We start from the raw sequence: 18241 nt of genomic DNA on the forward strand, positions 1-18241 counted from the left end.
AAGAGATTTTTTTTTGAACCAAGAATAAAAATTGACCAATAGCCCCCCTGTTCACTTCTATCAAACTTCATTCTTCATGGAGAATTTAAAAAATGATATGTTATAATGTTTTACTGGTTAGAATTCTTTTTCCTAGGGTGACCATTTTTTCCCCTGTTGTTTTCCATTCCAAGTGTCATTAATTGGCCAGGTTGAAGTGGGCAAAACGCCTATGAACAGGGAAGATTGGGAGAAGTGTGGTTAGTAGATATCAAGGACACAGTGAATTTCAGTTAGCCAAGCTTTGCTAAACAAAAACCATGCTCTATATTTTCAGCCAAAGGGAGCAGATCGGAAACAGAAGACAGATCGGGAGAAAATGGAGAAGAGAACTGCACAAGAGAAGGAGAAGTACCAGCCATCCTATGAAACTACAATCCTCACAGAGGTTAGGACCTTCCTGAGTGCCTCGAGTCTTAGTTGGGTTCAGATTCTTGTGAACGTGCCCTTTTGGCATTAGGATAAATACAAATAAAATGCCAAATTACCACATTGAAGTTAAATCATGGCTTGCTCTCCAGGGGGTCATAAACACAACCTAGGATGATGAAGGAGCATTTCCCAATGTTTGGTGACTAAGATTCACTTTGTATTTGAAATGTACCCTCCCTGCCACTCCCTAGAATCAGGAATGTTTTTTAATCTTAATGTCTCAACTAACACTTTCACAAATCATAGTCATCCCCTCTTCTCTTCCTTTGGGATTGTCTCTCTTCTTGTCACCAGTACCCAGCCTGGTCTTTAATCCTGATCAGTTAATAGACATTCCTTGAGTAATTACCCTGTGCTTATCACTGTGTTAAGTGTTGTTGAAGTTATAAGAGAACCAGTAGAGTCCCTACCACTTGGAGCTCACACTTTTGGTTGGGAGATATGAATCTCCTAGCACAGCAGAGACTGAAATGCTGATAGTACACTGTAGTTAAATAAGTATGGTTTGATACGATAACTTGTGAGATTCCCTACCAATTCCTAAAGATTCTAGGATTTTCCATGTGCTATTTAGAATTGGGTAGTAAGTTCAACACAATTTGAAGTTTCCTCCTTCCTTTTTCATTCCTTCCTTTCTTTATTCTTTCCTTTGTTCTTTCCTCCCCTCCTGTCTTGAAATCAGTACTGTGGATTGATTCGAAGGCAAAAGAGTGGTAAGGGTTAGGCTATGAGAGTTAAATGACTTGTCCAGAGTCATACAGCTAGAAAGCATCTGAGACCTGATTTGAACCCAGGACCTCCTATCTCTAGACCTAGCTCTCTAAATCCACTGAGCCACCTAACAAGCTTGAATTTTCAGGAAAGGTTTTTTTAAGGAGGTGGGACTTCAGCTTGGCCTTCCAGGATAGTTAGGATTTGAGTAAGTGGATGAGAAGGAGAAGACTAGTCCAGGTATTAAAAACACCATAAGTAAAGGCCCAGAGATAAATGATGGCAAGGGAAATTCGAGCATGGCCCGGGGATCTTTTAGGGAACTTAAAATGACACAGTGATGGTATGATCAACCTATCTTTATTGAGTAGCTATATGTGTTGTCTAGGGGCAATTAATTTAGCCAAGTGGATAGAGTACTAGACCTGGAATCAGAAAGACTCATCAACATGAGTTCAGATCTGGCCTACCCTGGCCAAGGACTTAACTCTATTTGCATCAGTTTCCTCACCTGTAAAATGAGCTGGAGAAGGAAATGGCAAACCATTCTAGTATCTTTGCCAAGAAAAATCCAAATAGGGTCATGAGAAGTTAGACGTGATGGAAAAATTACTGAACAACAATATCGTCTATGCTGTGGCTAGGACCGTGCTCACTGCTATTGCCAATGAAAGACATAGTTCTTGTCCTCAAGGAGCTTAAAGTCTGGTGGAAGAGGGTCAAAATAAAGACAGTATTAAAAAGTAGCCTAGACTAAGGGCCCAAGGAGCAGTAGTCATTCAGGTCAGTCAACACTGCGATTTTTATATTTTGGCAAAGTCCAATTCCATCTTTCTTTTGTTTTGTGTGGAATCCTCCTCTTGACAATAATTGAGCTAAGAAGTCCTGCTATGAAACACTAACATGAAGTGGGACATACTAGTATCTATCTACTCATCAGGCTTCCTCTTGCCTTTGCAAGCTGTAGAATTTGGCCCATCAAATTCCAACCTGCTTTAGCCATGGAGTTAAATATTTACCAACTCTGTAGTTTGAAAGGGTGATAGTAAATCTAGAGGAATGCTACAGATTGACTCTACAAGGAAACATTGTTAAAAGGAAGGAAAGGAACTACAGTATTTTTATCCTCCTAAATGTGCTTTCTTGTGGGTGTAGCCGACTCCTGTGGCAGTTAACATTGTCTCCTCAACAAGAGTGTATGCTCTTTCGGAGGAGAGTTACTGTGTCTTAAGCACCCATACAGTGTGTCACTGAAGTACATTGTGTTCTCCACCTGCCTTCGTGTAACCTGAGTTCACTTTCTTAGTTAGGGACATGGGAGTGAAACTTCTTGTCACCTTTCTTATAGCTCTATAAGACTGACATGAAACAATCTGATGGGACTAGGGGAAAAGGTAATCCCAATCAGCACAAAATATCACTGGTATTCGGTTAATGTTTCAGATTATATATTTGATCTGAGACATACTTAGTTAGGAAGGTGATCTACTCAACATCTTTTCTACTGTTACTTTGTGGGGTTGAGGTGGAGAAGCGTCCACTATGCTTTGTTTTAATGCTCTCTTGAAACAAGGAGAAAGTACAGTGTTGGCACCAAATCTACATTCTCAATGGCCCCCAAAATACACTTGGGTCACTGCTGCTCTTTGCTCTGTTCTGACAGTGTTCTCCATGGCCAGATATTCCTTACCAAGTAAACAATGTCCCATCACCGAGTTACAACAGCTCTCCAAACAGCTTCAGCCTGGGAGATGGGTACGTCTGGAAATTTCTTCCTTTTGGATTATGTGGAAAGATATATTGTAGGTTTCTATTTCTTTATCTTCCTTGATCTCTTTTGTATGGTATGGGGGTATTGAGATGAATTTGAGAATTATTAATAGAGTCCAAGGATTGTAGTACTCTTAATTTAATTGCCAATAAAATTATACATTGCTCTTTGTTTTAGTTTAGCCTATGTTCAGCCCAATGAAGGAAATCAGAAACCTTAGGAAACACAGCCCAGGCATACTTTAGGATGGCAAATAGTCTGCTAGTCATTGATTGACTTGAATCAGTTGTGTTATAAGATAGTAACTAATTAAAGTCTGTGGGAAAATAGACCTCAATCTCTATTTCTGTCACTAATGATGGACTTTGAATTTGTAACATTTTTGCTGTCCCTGCAGACAGGCATTAGAGATGGTGTGAGAAATAGTAGACTATAAAGGACTAGAAGTTAAGGGACTTGACTCCTGGTCTTCCATTTGACACTGGGCTACTCTGGCTTTAACTGTATGACTTTGGGGAAATTGGTCAACTTCTACACTCTAGTTCTCTCACCTATAAATGAGAGTTGGGCTGAATGGTTTTCATGGTTTCATTCATCTCTAAAACTGCTTGGTAGTTCATTGAACATTATCAGTCATGAATTCATTTTCCTGACCTTTGGAAACATGATGCCCTTGAAATGAAGAATTGTTATCCTAGAAATTGGGCTGAGTTTCAGTTTTATAATACCCCAATTTCCAGGTTTCTGGGGCTATGAAGCCCCAGAAGCTCCATAAGAATAATTTTTTGGCTCTTGTATTAGTTTCAGGCTTTGACTAGGTTGACTGCTTATAGGAAGAACTATAGTGAAGGAAGTAAATGTGCCAAAATACTTATTTGTGTTAGGAGATGGAGCTCTAAAACATAAATCTGTATGATATTTGTTGGGGTTTGTCTTATGAAGGAAGGCAGTGGTTTTCTATTAGAGAAACTGGTTTGACCCTAAATTTGATCTTTTCAAGAGAAAGACTGACCATTGACACTGAAACAGGGAATTCCCTAAGAAGGGTCACAGTTTTCCATATTTGTTTCATTTGGCAAGCTCTCCTTTCTTTGTCTGACACTAGAAAATAAAGAGCTCTTAGTCTTACTATGAGCAATTGCTAAGTATGAACGTCTGTACTTAAAAAAAAAAAAGGAGGAAGCATGATCCAATCCATAAAAATCTACAAAGGAATAAATTAGAGGATAGTTATTTGCAATGCAAGAGAATTTCACATTGGTGCAATTCCTTTGACCTCCCATGCATGTTAATGTAGAAGTAGATGGTCTGAAATTCAATTTACATGTCATTTTTCCTGTATGCATATGAAAGTGAGGTCAGTAAGATAACCTATACATTGAGAATGATTTTTTAGCCCTGTTTTAGTGTCCATGCCAGAAACAATGCAGTTCAGACCCAAAAGAATAAAACTAGGATCTCAGTCCTCAAGAATCTGCAACTTGGATTACCTAGGCCTCAGAAATCATCCATTGGATTTAACCTATGAAACCTTTGAGCAAACACTAAAGGGTTAATTTGAGATTTTGATGATCCATACTTTAAAGTGAGTTCTCTCTGACTTCACAAAAAAAAAAAAAAGAGTTCAATTGTTTGAGAAATTTTTGGATGCATTTCATTTAAAGTAAGTCCTACTGTTATCGAGGAGGCTGCTATTTGCCTGATAGGAAAGGTATATCTTAATTCTTAGAAAAAGCACAATAGTTAGATAACTATGATGCTGTACTGTGAGGATTTGCCCTAATGCTTTTTGTCTCCTAATCTTATGTAAATTTTTTAGCAACAGTTCTCCAACTCACCAAGTGGAGCCTCTGCCTATCAGCAATGATGTAAGTATTTGAGATCATTTTAATGTGCTGCTTTTCTCTTTTAGGACACTGATGAACAGTTCATTTCAAGGCCTCTTATTCTTTTTGCAATGTAGCACCTCCTTCCTTCCGCTTCTATTCAAGATGCCCAGCAGTGGCTTTACCGCAATAGGTTTTCTCCGTTCTGTAGACTCTTCTCAAGTTTCTCTGGTGAGTTCAATGGCTCCCTCTGCACCTTCCCTGGCTAGAGTTAGATTATTTCTATATATATCAAATGTATTACATGCTGTGGTAGCATTTCAGAGTTGGAAGGGTCTTAGTAACCATATATTTCCCATCTAATACTCATTGTACCCCATCTGGCAAGTACTTTATCCACACTTAGCTTAAAGCCTTCCAGAGAAAGAAAAACTCCCTCCCTCTGGAGCAGAACATGAAGGGATGATTTAGAAATATGACCTCGGGGAGTTTCAGATATTAAGGGGAAAGTTCATACATAGATATAAAGGTATCAGAACCAGAAGGGAAGTCTTCCTTTGAAAAAGTCATATTGGTGCCTTCTCTAAATCATACTTATTTCCAGATAGATCTGCCGATCTGCCTGTCCTCCTCTCCAAGCTTCCTTTATAACAATAGGATGGGGGAACCCTGCTAAATAAAACCAACCGATATTATCCTCTGCAGTTCTAGTATGCTATTCCATATCTGCCCTTTCCTCTTGGCCCCTCCCCCATGATCTCTGAGGGAGGTTTTCTTCTCACATCTCTTCTCTGGGGACAAGACTGCTCATTATATTCTAGGCAGCAACGATTTCTGTTTTTGTTCTTTAAGTTTATGTTATAGTCATTGCATATATTGTTTTCTTGGTTCAGCTTAGTTCATTCTGTATCATAATAAGAGTACCCATATTTTTCTGAATTCTCCTAGTTTTCACTTCTTAGGGCACAATAATATAGGCCAGCAGCAATAACAGTAGAGGAAAGGATCCCACCTCAAACTGCTGATTACATAGTGCTTCAAGGGTCTTTGGAGGTACTTTAAGCTAGATGGATTAGTTTGTGAAGAAATTTAAACAAAAAACTACCATCTCACGTCTTTTTTTTTCTTCCCTGTTCTAAACATCCTAAATTAAGTCTTGATGGTAAGGGGAACATTTAGACAATAGTTAATTTCTGGGTATTGTTCCTTAATCATATTATATGTGTATTCAATGGGGCAGCTAGGTGGTATAGTAGATAAGAGTACTGGCCCTGGAGTCAGAGGGACTGGAGTTCAAATCTGGTCTCAGACACTTATTATCTGAATGACCCTGAACAAGCCACTTAACCCTGTTTGCCTCAGTCTCCTCATCTGTAAATTAAGCTGGAGAAGAAAAGGGCAAACCACTCCCGTATTTTTGCCAAGAAAACCTGAAATGGTGTCAGAAGTGGACATAACTGAACAACAACAACAACATAGAGGAGTGATTCTTTAGGCTCACTGTAGAAACTTCTTTCTAAAACCTAGCAGGTCAAAATTTGCAGCTAGCTTTTTTTGTTGTGTTCTGCTTTCCATGATATTAGAAAAAAGTAAGCTCAGCTTCATAAAAACTCTTATTGCTCCTTTGTTTTCCATAACTCGTGGGTGCCAACTCTTTAATGTCTAGGTGCTGACTTGCTGAAAATGTCCAAAGAAGATTTTGTTCAAATCTGTGGCCCTGCTGATGGGATCCGGCTCTTCAATGCCATCAAAGGCAGGTGTGTGATTGTTTCAAACTAACACATCAAAAGCAATTAGAAGTTGCAACACCCTTTTGAAGATTTCTGGAGGCTTTCATCATTGGTGTGACCCGAAACCATATACCCTGAATCTAGATACAAACTGGGGAACCTGGTTGTTCTGGGCCTGGAAGGTCCTGGGATTGATTTGATGCTCATATTGACCATTTCGTTGCTCCACATTTGACTTCAGCCTTTGTCACCTTTTTTTGTTGTCCTGGGCTATTTTTCCCCCAGTTGCTCAAAAATCATTTGTCAAATGTCATTGTCTCTGGGCTTTTCTTCTGCTCTTGGGGCAGTTTTATGGACTGAGGACCTAAAGGACAAATGCATCCTATTGAATTACTAGTCCTTATGAAGCTCCTTGGCTCGCTCTGTTTCTTCTTTGAAGTTGGCTTTCTGCTCCAGTTTGGGACCTGTGTTATAGATCTGTAGATCTGTATTGGTTTGGCCACTAGGTGACCATTATGAAACTGGACAACTGAGTCATTTGTAGGATATAGTAAAATCATTTGTGCCATTTGTTTCTTTAAAAAAAAAAAACAAACGGGGGCAGCTGGGTAGCTCAGTGGATTGAGAGCCAGGCCTAGAGATAGGAGGTCCTAGGTTCAAATCTGGCCTCAGACACTTCCTAGCTGGGTGACCCTGGGCAAGTCACTTGACCCCCATTGCCTAGCCCTTACCACTCTTCTGCCTTAGAGCCAATACACACTATTGACTCCAAGACAGAAGGTAAGGGTTTAAAAAAACAAACAAACAAAAAACACCTTTACCAGAATCAGTACTGTGTGCTGGTTCCAAGGCAGGAGACTTTTAAAGACAGGACACTGGGGGTTAAATGACTTGTCTAGGGTCACACAGCTAGGAAGTGTCTGAGGTCATATTTGAAACCAAGACCTCCCATCTCTTGAGCCTGGCTTTCAATTCATGGAGCCATGTAGCTGCCCCCGGGACCATTTTTTCTTTTCCTAAACAGGTTCATTCTTTTTTTTTAATCTTAATATTTTTTTCAATTATACGTAGAAACAATTTTTTACAATTATTTTCTGACATTTTGTGATTCAGATTCTCTTCTATCCTCCCTGCCCCACTTTCCCAAGGCAATAAATAGTCAGATATGTTATATCAGTGGTTTTATGTAATACCTATTTCCATATTGCTCATGCTGTGACAGAAGACACATATCACATAGGCAATAAAAAAGTCATGAAGGGAATAAAGTGAAAGATGGCGTGCATCAAGCAAGGTCATTCTTAAGCCATCCCAGAGAGTTGGACATCTGTCTCCTGTGGCTAACTCCTCACAGGCAGTTATTCATCTTCCCTCTAGTATCAAGCAACTTAAAATTCAGAGTTGCCTTTTTCTCTGCTTTCTAAACCTTCCCCAGGACATTTCAGATCTTTTTGTTCTTGTTCGGCCCCATGGAGAATCAAAAGAATTAGCCTCCTTCTAGTAAGAGAACCTACATTTGTTACTTTGGGGGTTTTATTTTGCTTCTAGAAATGTAAGGCCAAAGATGACCATCTATGTGTGCCAGGAATTGGAGCAGAACAGGTCTCATCTTCAGCAGAAGAGAGAAGGCGGAGACAGCAGTTTGTGCGGTGAGTTGGGCAGGAGGGGCTAACCAGTTTGGCAGGAGATTCTCATTCATCATCCTTATCTCTAGACAAGGGCCCATTTGTGAGCTGTGTGGCAAGTGTAGATGGAATAGCGAGATATATAAACTGGGCAGAGAATTCTGGTGTTCTGAAGATGGAAACCTTTTTACTGGGGCAAAACGTCCTCTCCAGGATCATTTTGTCTATTTTCTTTCCTTCATATTTAAGTTTTATGTACTAGGGAATCTTGTTAAATGTTATATCATGTGGTCTTAGAGTATTAAAGCCAGACTGACCCTTAAGAGGCTTCTTCTACAGCCCCTTAGATGTCACTATGACTTGCCCAAGGTTACATAGCTGGCAAAGTGTGGGAATCAACCTTGGGTCTCCAGAGCTTCAGGCCATTGTTTATTCCACTCTAATATAGGAAGACTAAGTGGTCAGTTACTATGTCCAAGTCAATGAAGAAGCTTATAAAAAGCTCATGAAAAGGAGTCAGCTACTGTGTGACCCTGGGCAACTCACTTAACACTCATTGCCTAGCTCTTCTGCCTTAGAACCAATACACAGTATTGGTTCTAAGACAGAAGGTAAGGGTTATTTAAAAGGGGGGGCAATCAGCTAGGTGGCTCAGTGGATAGAGAAAGCCAGGCCTAAAGATGGGAGCTTCTAGGTTTAAATCAGATACTTCCTACCTGTGTGACACTGGACAAGTCATTTATCCCCAACTGCCTAGCCCTTACTGCTCTTTTGCTTTGGAACCAATACTTGGTATTGATTCTAAGGCAGAAAAGCTCATGAAATAATGATGCTTAATTGCTTTATTTCTGGGAACAAAGAAATAGACCATGGGCACTGCCTAGTTGTTCCTTCACTTTATAATTATCCTCCTTGAATTTGACCTTTTCTTTGATTATTCATTTCGCGTGAACTTTCACTTTTCTTTCATTACAACAGTGGAAAGATTAAGGGAGGAGGTTAGTTATGGTTTGTGGGGGATCTTAGGAACACATAAGCCACAATGGTTTGACACCTTAAGAAATATTAGCAACTATAATACTCAGCTCCTCTCTTTCAAACAAGCAAGGATCTTCATTTCTGTACTCCGTGATTCATTAGTTGGTTGCCTTTGACTTGGAAATGGCAATTGACTAGTTGCAAGCAAAAAGGACAGAAATGTTCTTGCTCATCCCCAATTAGTTACACTGAAACGTTTACGTAATTCCATTTATTATAAAGTGGAATTCAGATGAAAACGTGTTTGTCTTGGCCTACGGTTGTGAAGTGGGGGAAGAGTGAGTGAAATGTGTAAAAAGAACTTCATTATAACATGGTTCAATTCTAAGGCAATTGTATGAATTAGGCTCAAAGGTTCTTATATATTTTTGTCCCAAAGTTTATGGTTCAAAGACTGCTTTGGGCTTTCATAGTCGTGTTCAGTAAAGTGCCAAGAAAATAGGTTTTCTTTTTCTTCCACCAATCTCATTGGCAAGTTGAATAAAGACAGGAGAAGTTCAGGGACATTGCAACTAGCTAAATCAGTCTTGAAACAGAAGCTCTAGATTACTACAATGTAAAGAATAGTTAAATATTGGAAAGCCAGTTGTTTGCTCCAGTTTATGTGCCTTCCTTCTTGAGATATATGGTTGACATTCAAGTTACTTTATAGCTCTTAGCCAGTTAATGTAATACAACTATTTCTGTAGTTTCAAAGGCTTGTTGGCCTTTCACCCCTCTACCTTCAAGAGTGACAAAGCAGCCACAAGAAATGTCTGGGGCCAAAATTTTCAAAATAGTTCATATACTCTATACTCAGAAAATTAGGGGAAAAAAACCAACATCCTTTTTATAATTCTCATTTCATCTATTGCTGTTTAAATATTGGAACTAGAAAGAATCTTCTATATGAAACAGAAGCTAGAAAGTAACCAACTGTGGGGAAGTTTGTATGTCTGAAGTCTTTGTCACTAAGGTGGCTGAGGCTGGTGAATCTATGGAGTTCAGAAGTTTGAGCACTGGGGCTAAAGTCAATTAATTGAGTGTCTGTACTAAATTTGGCACCACTACGGTGAATCCCCAGGAGGGGGCTACTAATGAGAAGTGAACCAGTCCTGGTTAGAAATAAAGCAGGCGAAAACTTAAAGCTTCCCTACCCATCAGCAATAGGAAATCCTGGTGAAAGAGGAAAATCTAGTCTAAAAAAAAACTAAACTGATCATCACAACAGTCCTGCAAGGCAGGTGCTGTTATTGTTCCCATTTAACAAAGGAGAAAAACTGGCTGGGTGTTTAAATGATTTGTTTGGGATTTCTCTCTCTGTCTCACACACACAAACAGAGAGAAGGGCAGGGTGGCAAGAGAAGAGGGGAGAGATGAAATGTCTGGTAGGAGATTTGAATTGAGATCTTCCTGATTCCAAGTTTAGCTCTTAGTCTACTATTTCCAGCTTTCTGGGAAAGTGGTTTAAAAGTTTAGCATTATCATCAACATGAAGGCTATTATTCATCAAAGAAGGATTCAGTAGAATCAAGTCACTTTCACTTCACCTTGAATGACCCTGTTCAAGTGTTCTTTTAATTAGATTATAGCTTCTGTAATAAACCATGCAGTGCTTATTCTTTATAACCTCAGGTACCTGCTTAGGGGTTGTTTGCATTGCAGGGGAGGAGTATCAGAAGGGAAGAAGAAAGCTGAGCTCTTTCTGGTACTTTTGTTTGTCCATCAAATATTATTTTTTGACTTCTCTCCCTCCACTTCCAAAGTATCCATTAAGGGAAACAACACAATGATCTAGAAGTATGATGGGAAAAGTCAGAGAGGTGTATTCATGTTCCCTTTCCTTTTCTCCCATTGGATTCCCTTGCTACTTTGCAACAGGATGGGCAGTGAGTCTCTTTCATGTATTAGGTCTTGTAGTTCAGTAATATTACTTTTGGGAATATATTCATTATAACTATTCTACTCCAGTAAGTAATTCAGAGGACCATTCTTTGGGGTGTGTGATAATGTGGTTTATGTTTTGGCAAGAAAAATTCTTCTTAAAATTTTATTTTTTGGGGGGTCAACTGGGTGTCTCAGTGGATTGAGAGTCAGGCCTAGAGATGGGAGGTTCTAGGTTCAAATCTGGCCTCAAATACTTCCTAGCTGGATGACCCTGGGCAAGTCACTTGACCCCCATTGCCTAGCCCTTACCACTCTTCTGCCTTGGAGCCAATAAGCATTGACTCTAAGACGGAAGGTAAGGGTTTATATAAAAAAAAATATTTTTTTTTCTTTTGCATCTATCACTTATAAGCAAAGTTAGGAGAGAAACAAATTATTGTATATGGAACTATGTATCTGCATTATATATAGCTAGCTTTTAAAAATGTACTAAATTCAACCTATTCACTTCAAAGCTGCCCTGCTATTGTTTCTTTCTGTCTAAATTTGCTCCTGTTCTCTTCTGGGGATTTTCTTTTAAATGCTTCATTGACTTTTATTTTTTGATAATACTCTTGCTTTCTTCCCCACCTCTCCTCCCATTGAAAAGGCCAAACAAATCTTTGTGATGAATAAGCATGGTCAAACAAAGCAAACCCAGGTATTGAAAATGGGTACCTTTTTTCTGCATCTTGAAGTCTAGCCCCGCCTCTCTCAGGCAGGAGGTAGGGAACTTGTTTTTATTATTAGGTTCCTGGAATTATGGTTGATCGTTGCATTGCTTCATGTTCTTAAGACTTCAAAAAATGTTTTTTTCAGTGTTGTTTTTATTGTATAAATGATTGTTCTTTTGACTCCAGGCCTAGCACTCTTATCTAATGTGCTACCCTGCCATTTTAAATGATTCTCTTAATTCTACTCAGTGCCCATTTTTTTTAAACTTTAATTTTTTAAAACCCTTACTTTCTGTCTTAGAACCAATACTATATATTGGTTCCAAGGCAGAAGAGCGGTAAGGGTCAGGCAATGGGGGTTTAAGTGACTTCCCCAAAAGTACACCACTAGGAAGTGTCTGAGGTCAGATTTGAACCCAGGATCTCCCATCTCTGGGCCTGGCTCTCAATCCACTGAGCCACCCAGTTGCCCCCTCGGTGACCATTCTTCTAAAAGGGAAAGGCAAGGTATATTTTTCCATGGATCTATGAACTTCTGCTAACTTAAGTTATTAGTTCAAAATAGCTTATTTCTTAGAGAGCAAACTTTTCTAAAGAACTAGCTGAAAGTATTGTTTTCCTGTTTCTTCTCTCCTCAGTGTACCATGCTATCTTTTTGGAAGAGCTGACCACTTTGGAGTTAATTGAGAAGATCGCAAACCTCTACAGCATTTCCCCTCAGCATATTAACAGAATCTACAGGCAGGGACCAACAGGGATCCATGTGGTGGTGAGCAATGAGGTGAGGACCATTTGACACCAGGTATCAGAGTTCAGCAGCTGCCTGACCTTTATTCCTCTGAAGTTGGGGTGACCTTTTGGACTGTGGTATGATGCTGCACAGTGTCGTCTGAAATAAAGGTGGGATGGGGGCAGAGGGAGACACAGAGAACAGGCATGACTATGGCCAACTTTTTTCTTTTTAGAAATAACAGATAGCATTAATGTAGAGTGATCTTTCAGAGAAGTGGGCTCATTTAGGGAGAAGGGTCATATTACCCAACTTGAAGACTGGAGATTTCTTTCTACCTCCCAGAGGATTTTCAGCACCCCATCTACTCATGACCCTTTTCCTCAAATCACTCATGTGTGAGGTAGGCAGGTCATGAAGCCTGAAATGACTTATCTGGTACTATATGGTGATTAGGCAAAAGTCTAGAGATTCTGACTCTCAGGCCACTTCTCTTTCCATTATATCACAGTGCCTCTTGTGTAGGGAAAAATCCAATTTACCATAAAAAGCAGTATAAGATCCAGCTGGGTGGTTCTGGATCGAGAGCCAGATGTAGATGGGAGGTTCTGGATTCAAATGTAACCTTAGACACTTCCTAGCTATGTGACCTTGGGCAAATTACTTAACCCCCATTGCCTAGCCCTGACCACTCTTCTACCTTGGAACCATTCATAATATTGATGGAATGTGTGGACTTATTTAAAAAAATAAAGGCAATATAAGATGAAGGACAGAAATGAACAACCTGGTCACATCTTTTTTTTTAAGATCTCACTCTGTTGCCAGGGATGTCAGTGAAAGTTTCATGGGGGCAACTGGATTTAAGTTGGGTCCTGAAGGAGGTGTAGGATTTTGGTGAGAAGATAGAGAAGGTAGACCAACCTAAAAGGTGGGACTGTAAAAATCATGTGGTCCTTTCAGAGGCCCAACCCCAGAGGCTGAGTCACAATAAAGCAAACAACGGATCTGGACACCCAGTTTCAGTTGGGCAAGTAGTTCAGCATAGAGCCATTGGGGTGTAACAAGGACACTAGTTCTGAAGTCAGGAACCTGGATCTTATTCCCTCTCCTAGCATTTATTAGGCTGTGTGCTCTTGGGCAAGTCATTTAACTGTTCTGACCCTCAAATTCTTCATCTACAATATAAGAATTCAATTTGTGTCACCTTCACTGAGCAATTTTTAGGAGGAAAGTCCTTTTGTAGCCTCAATAACCGACATGTATGCTATAATATTTTATTGTTGCCCACATGAAAGTTTAAATACAAAAGCTCTTTTGGCTTGCATATACAAGTATCTACTTATCCTTATGAATGTTGCAAATGAAGCAGTACTTATAGTTTGCAAAGCTCTTAACATGTCACATCATCTGATCCTCACAGATAGATGCTATTATTATCTCCATTTTATGGTTGAGGAATTAGAGGCTGAGAGAGATGTGCAAAGCAGAATTCAAATACAAGTTTTCCTGCCTTATAGCCCAATATTCTGTCCCCTGAAACACCTGGCCACTTCCATATTTCGGGCTGATGACTTGAGGCAAAAAGAGAGACGACCTTATTGCAGGTTGGATGATTGAAGAAATGGCCATGTTCTTCCATAACTCTTGGCCAACGCAGGGTAAGAATAAGAAAGTTTGCAAGGACCTAGAGATGAGGCAGGTTGGAAGGAGGAGGTAGGAACAGCCCTGTTATTTGGCATTTAAGACGAATCACAATTTATTTAGACCCCTCAAACAAAAACTCGACTCCCAGACCCTTTCAATTTTGTGGATCATAGTCCTGGTAGGAAATTTGTTGAATAATATCTTGTTCAAAACTTGGACCCAGCTGGTTAAAACAAGTGGAACAAAGCAGAATTCAAATGTGGCCTAAATTTAAGCAACCGGTACTTATTCTGCAAAGGTTTCTTGCCTTTTTGCCCTTATTAAATTAGAAAATTTTAACTCTTAATCATCTCAAAATGCTGTGAGGCAGCCCTGGTGGGGAATTACCTTGACTTCTTTGGGAGTAAGGGGACTAAATGAAATACTTAAGTTACTGATTAACAATGTATATGGCTTTATTTGGGGGCTCTCATGGCCAAGCAGCAGGACAGCCAGAATAATAGATGGAGCAAACAAGAGGAACAGAATAAACATACTTCATGCATCATTAGGCACCTGAAGTGGGTATATGTGTGTGTGAGGGTGGGAAGGGGGAGGGAATCTTGGGGAATGATCAAGCCCAAATGATTGTATTCACATTCTTTGGTGATAACATTTTTCTTCAGAGTTTTGTGACCTTTTAAAAAGTAAGTTATAGATTTAAAGCAAAATGCAATTTTGCCATTTTAGAGATTAGGGCATTGAGGCTTGGAGAAAGACCTAGACATGCATAATTACCAAGTATGAATGGCCATTCAGATTCTCAGTCCATCAAAATAAATGGTACATGTTCTCTTCTTGTACACTGATGTCAGCAATCCCACATCCCTCCTCTTTTGTTATCTGATATACAAAGTTATCACTTACATTTTAGATTGTAAAGTCCTTGAATTTAGGGATCATTTCTGTTCCCAGGTGTGCTCCTGGGTTACCTAGTTCACTCTTTGGCTTTCTTCTGAGTAAGAAAAGATTGAGGAATAAAGAAGGGCCAAGATGAGGGATAGTAAATTGAACAAGGATTCAAATCCAAAAATGATGAAAATCCTTCCCCAAACCTTATTGCATCTTTAAAAAAAAAACACAAAAAAACCAAAACAAAACACCTTTACCACCCATCTTAAAATCAATAGTGTATTCCATCCAAGGCAGAAGAACAATAAAGGCTGGGCAGTGGAAGTGACTTGCCCAGGCTCACACAGCTGCAGTGGGGGGGGGGGGGGTAAGTGACTTGCCCAGGCTCACACAGCTAGGAAGTGTCTAAGGCCAGATTTCCTCAGAAAAAGTGTGCTATGGAGGACTTAACCTCTTTTCACATCATCTCTGATTCTACACCCTATCCCATAGAGATCCAATTTTAATATTTCTTTTGCTGAGGGATAGAGGCTGCTCCTTTTAGATCAATGAAGTCTTAGATTAGGAAGTTTTCCTTTACAATGAATAACAACTTTCACTGCAAGTTATATTATTAGAGGAGTTTTGGTGTGACTTGCCTTTGTTCACATAGCCACTGTGTAGCAGAAGCAGGACCTGAACTTTGCTCTTTTGATTAGACCATAGTCCAGTCTCCTTAACCTCTTAGTGTCTCAGGTACTTCCCTAGGATTTCCAGTTAAAACCAAATCTACAGGGGAAGCTAAGTGACTCAATGGGATAAGAGAGACAGGTCTTGAGACAAGAGGTCCTGGGTTCAGATGTGACCTCACACACTTCCTAGATATGTGACTCTGGACAAGTCATTTCACCTCAGTTGCCTGGTCCTTACTGCTCTTCTGCCTTAGAACTACATTTAGTAATACTTTTAAGATGAAAGGTAAGGATTAAAAAAAAAAAGCTACATAGGTAGAAGGAGATTTGTCCCCACGGAGAATTGTTCACACCACTGAAATCACTGCCTCCTCCTTCCCCCACCAAAAAAACAGATTTGTAAATTCCTTGAGAGTAGGATTGGACCTTCGATATTTTTGTGTGCTCAACAGTACTTAGCAAAGTGCATTGCATATGATGGATGTGTAATATTTTGTTAAATGAGTGATTGAATATTACGTTGTGGGTAATGGAGATGTATACTCTTGGTGGCACCAGGAGCAAAGCCCCAGAGAGCAAAGAGGAACTCAGGTGTGGCATTGGGTTGCATAATAGAGCATCAGCCCTTCTTTGGCCGACTGCCTGAAGGAGATGGGATTTTAGGGAAAGCTTTGTGCAAGAGAGAGAGTGTGGCAATATAGGATTGAGGTTGTGAGGTATTCCCACCAGAGGATGTGGAAGCTTAAATGTTATGTTTCCTTGTTTATTATTTATGGAAGGGAGCTGACCCTGACAATTCTGCCATTTACAAAGCTCTACAGCTGCCATCTTTGGAAAGCCTAGAGGTGGAAGGTCGGGGACAAAGCAATGAGTTCCTTTCTTTCTCTCTAGGCCAGGTTGATTTAAATGGCATTATCGGAAGCTGCCAGGGTATTGGCTTACTACCATTGTTGATGCTGAAGAATTAACGTCACTTTGATAGCAAAAAAAGAGGCAGGGGGAATGTTTGAGAGCTTTTTGTCTCTGCTTGAATCCTTTCATTGGACAGATTGGTGGGCCTTACATAAATGGATCTTACTTTTTCAACTCAGCCCCTAAATGGAGGCATAGGGAACAGTCTTTTAAAGTGTCTCCAGGGGAAGGGGAAGGAAGGAGAAGAGACAAGCTGGCTCATATAACTTCATAAAACTATGTGAAAATTTGTTAATACATGTAATTGGTAAAAAATGAAATAAAGTAGCTATAGGGGTCATCTAAGTGGCTCAGTGGATTGAGAACCACACCCAGAGACTATGAATCCTTGGTTCAAATATGGCCTTAGATACTTCTTAGCTATGCAACCCTAGGCAAGCCACTTAACCTCATTGCTTAGCCCTTTACTGCTCTTCTGCCTAGGAATTCTAAGACAGAAGGTACGGATTTTAAAAAATAATACAAATATCTACAATTTTATTTTTATAGCATTTTTATGCCCTGGGTGTAGGTTTGCCATTGTTTTCTTCCTTAGGACTTTTTGCTGAATTTCTCAATGAAGAAAATCATTATAATTGTCCTCTATGAATAACTGTCTGTGTGTGTGTGTGTGTGTGTGTGTGTGTGTGTGTGTGTGTGTGTGTGTGTGTGTGTAATAGACATTATAGAGCATTTAAAAGTTTACAAAACTGTATACATGTTATCTCATTTAATTCTCACAACAACCTTAGTATTATGGCTATTATTATCATCTTTTACAGATGAGGAAACTGAGACTCAGAGAGGTTTAAACATTAGGGTCACACAACTAATATTGGAAGTAGGATTTAAACTCAGGTCTTCCTGATTCCAAGTCCAAGATTCTGACTACCATCTACTTCCCACAAAGCATAATCATGGAGGCAGCTAGTTGGATCAGTAGACTGAGAGCCAGGCCTAAAAATGTGAAGTTCTGATTTCAAATTTGGACTGAAAACTTCTTAGCTGTAAGACTCTGGGCAAGTCACTTATCCCCCCCATTGCCTAGTCCTTATTGCTCTTCTGCTTTGAAACCAATACACAATATTGATTCTGAGATGAAAGGTGAGGTTTCTTTTATCATTTATGTCCTGCCCTCTTGGGAATCTTGACTTGTACATCTAAATCCAAGTAATTAATATTTTTGTACATGATCACTATGGCAAAATGGAAAGTTTAGCTATCTATCTGGTCTTTATCCTATATATTTCAGTTGCTGATAAAAGGTGCTTTTTTTTTCTTTTTTGCCTTTCAGATGGTGCAGAATTTCCAAGATGAATCTTGTTTTGTTATCAGCACATTAAAAGGTATGACCTCTTTTACCTTTAAAAAAAAAAATGAAGTGGAGGCAACTGGGTGGTTCAGTGGATTGAGAGCCAAGCACAGAGCATGGAGCTCCTGGGTTCAAATACGGCCTCGAGATACTTCGTAGCTGTGTGACCCTGGGCAAGTCACTTAACCCCATTGCCTAGCCCTCACTTCTGCCTTGGAACCAAAACACAATATTGATTCTAAGATGGAAGTTAAGGATTTTTTAAAAAATAGTTGTTTTGATTGTGAT

At 39.6% G+C, this 18241-nt stretch overlaps 1 protein-coding gene across 2 annotated transcripts in view; it reads left to right on the top strand.

The window, feature by feature from the left end:
• The window catches only part of TFCP2L1 (transcription factor CP2 like 1), a 64559-nt gene that overhangs the window by 35861 nt on the left and 10457 nt on the right, over positions 1–18241 (top strand). For both annotated transcript variants that reach the window (XM_007494041.3, XM_001362498.5), the window contains 8 exons: positions 317–427; positions 2846–2937; positions 4773–4821; positions 4917–5010; positions 6446–6536; positions 8058–8158; positions 12390–12532; positions 17936–17987. In XM_007494041.3, the coding sequence (XP_007494103.1) occupies positions 317–427; positions 2846–2937; positions 4773–4821; positions 4917–5010; positions 6446–6536; positions 8058–8158; positions 12390–12532; positions 17936–17987 (733 nt within the window). The remainder of the gene's footprint in view (positions 1–316; positions 428–2845; positions 2938–4772; positions 4822–4916; positions 5011–6445; positions 6537–8057; positions 8159–12389; positions 12533–17935; positions 17988–18241) is intronic.

Source organism: Monodelphis domestica, chromosome 4 (genome assembly GCF_027887165.1).
Source record: "Monodelphis domestica isolate mMonDom1 chromosome 4, mMonDom1.pri, whole genome shotgun sequence".
Lineage (NCBI taxonomy): Eukaryota > Metazoa > Chordata > Mammalia > Didelphimorphia > Didelphidae > Monodelphis > Monodelphis domestica.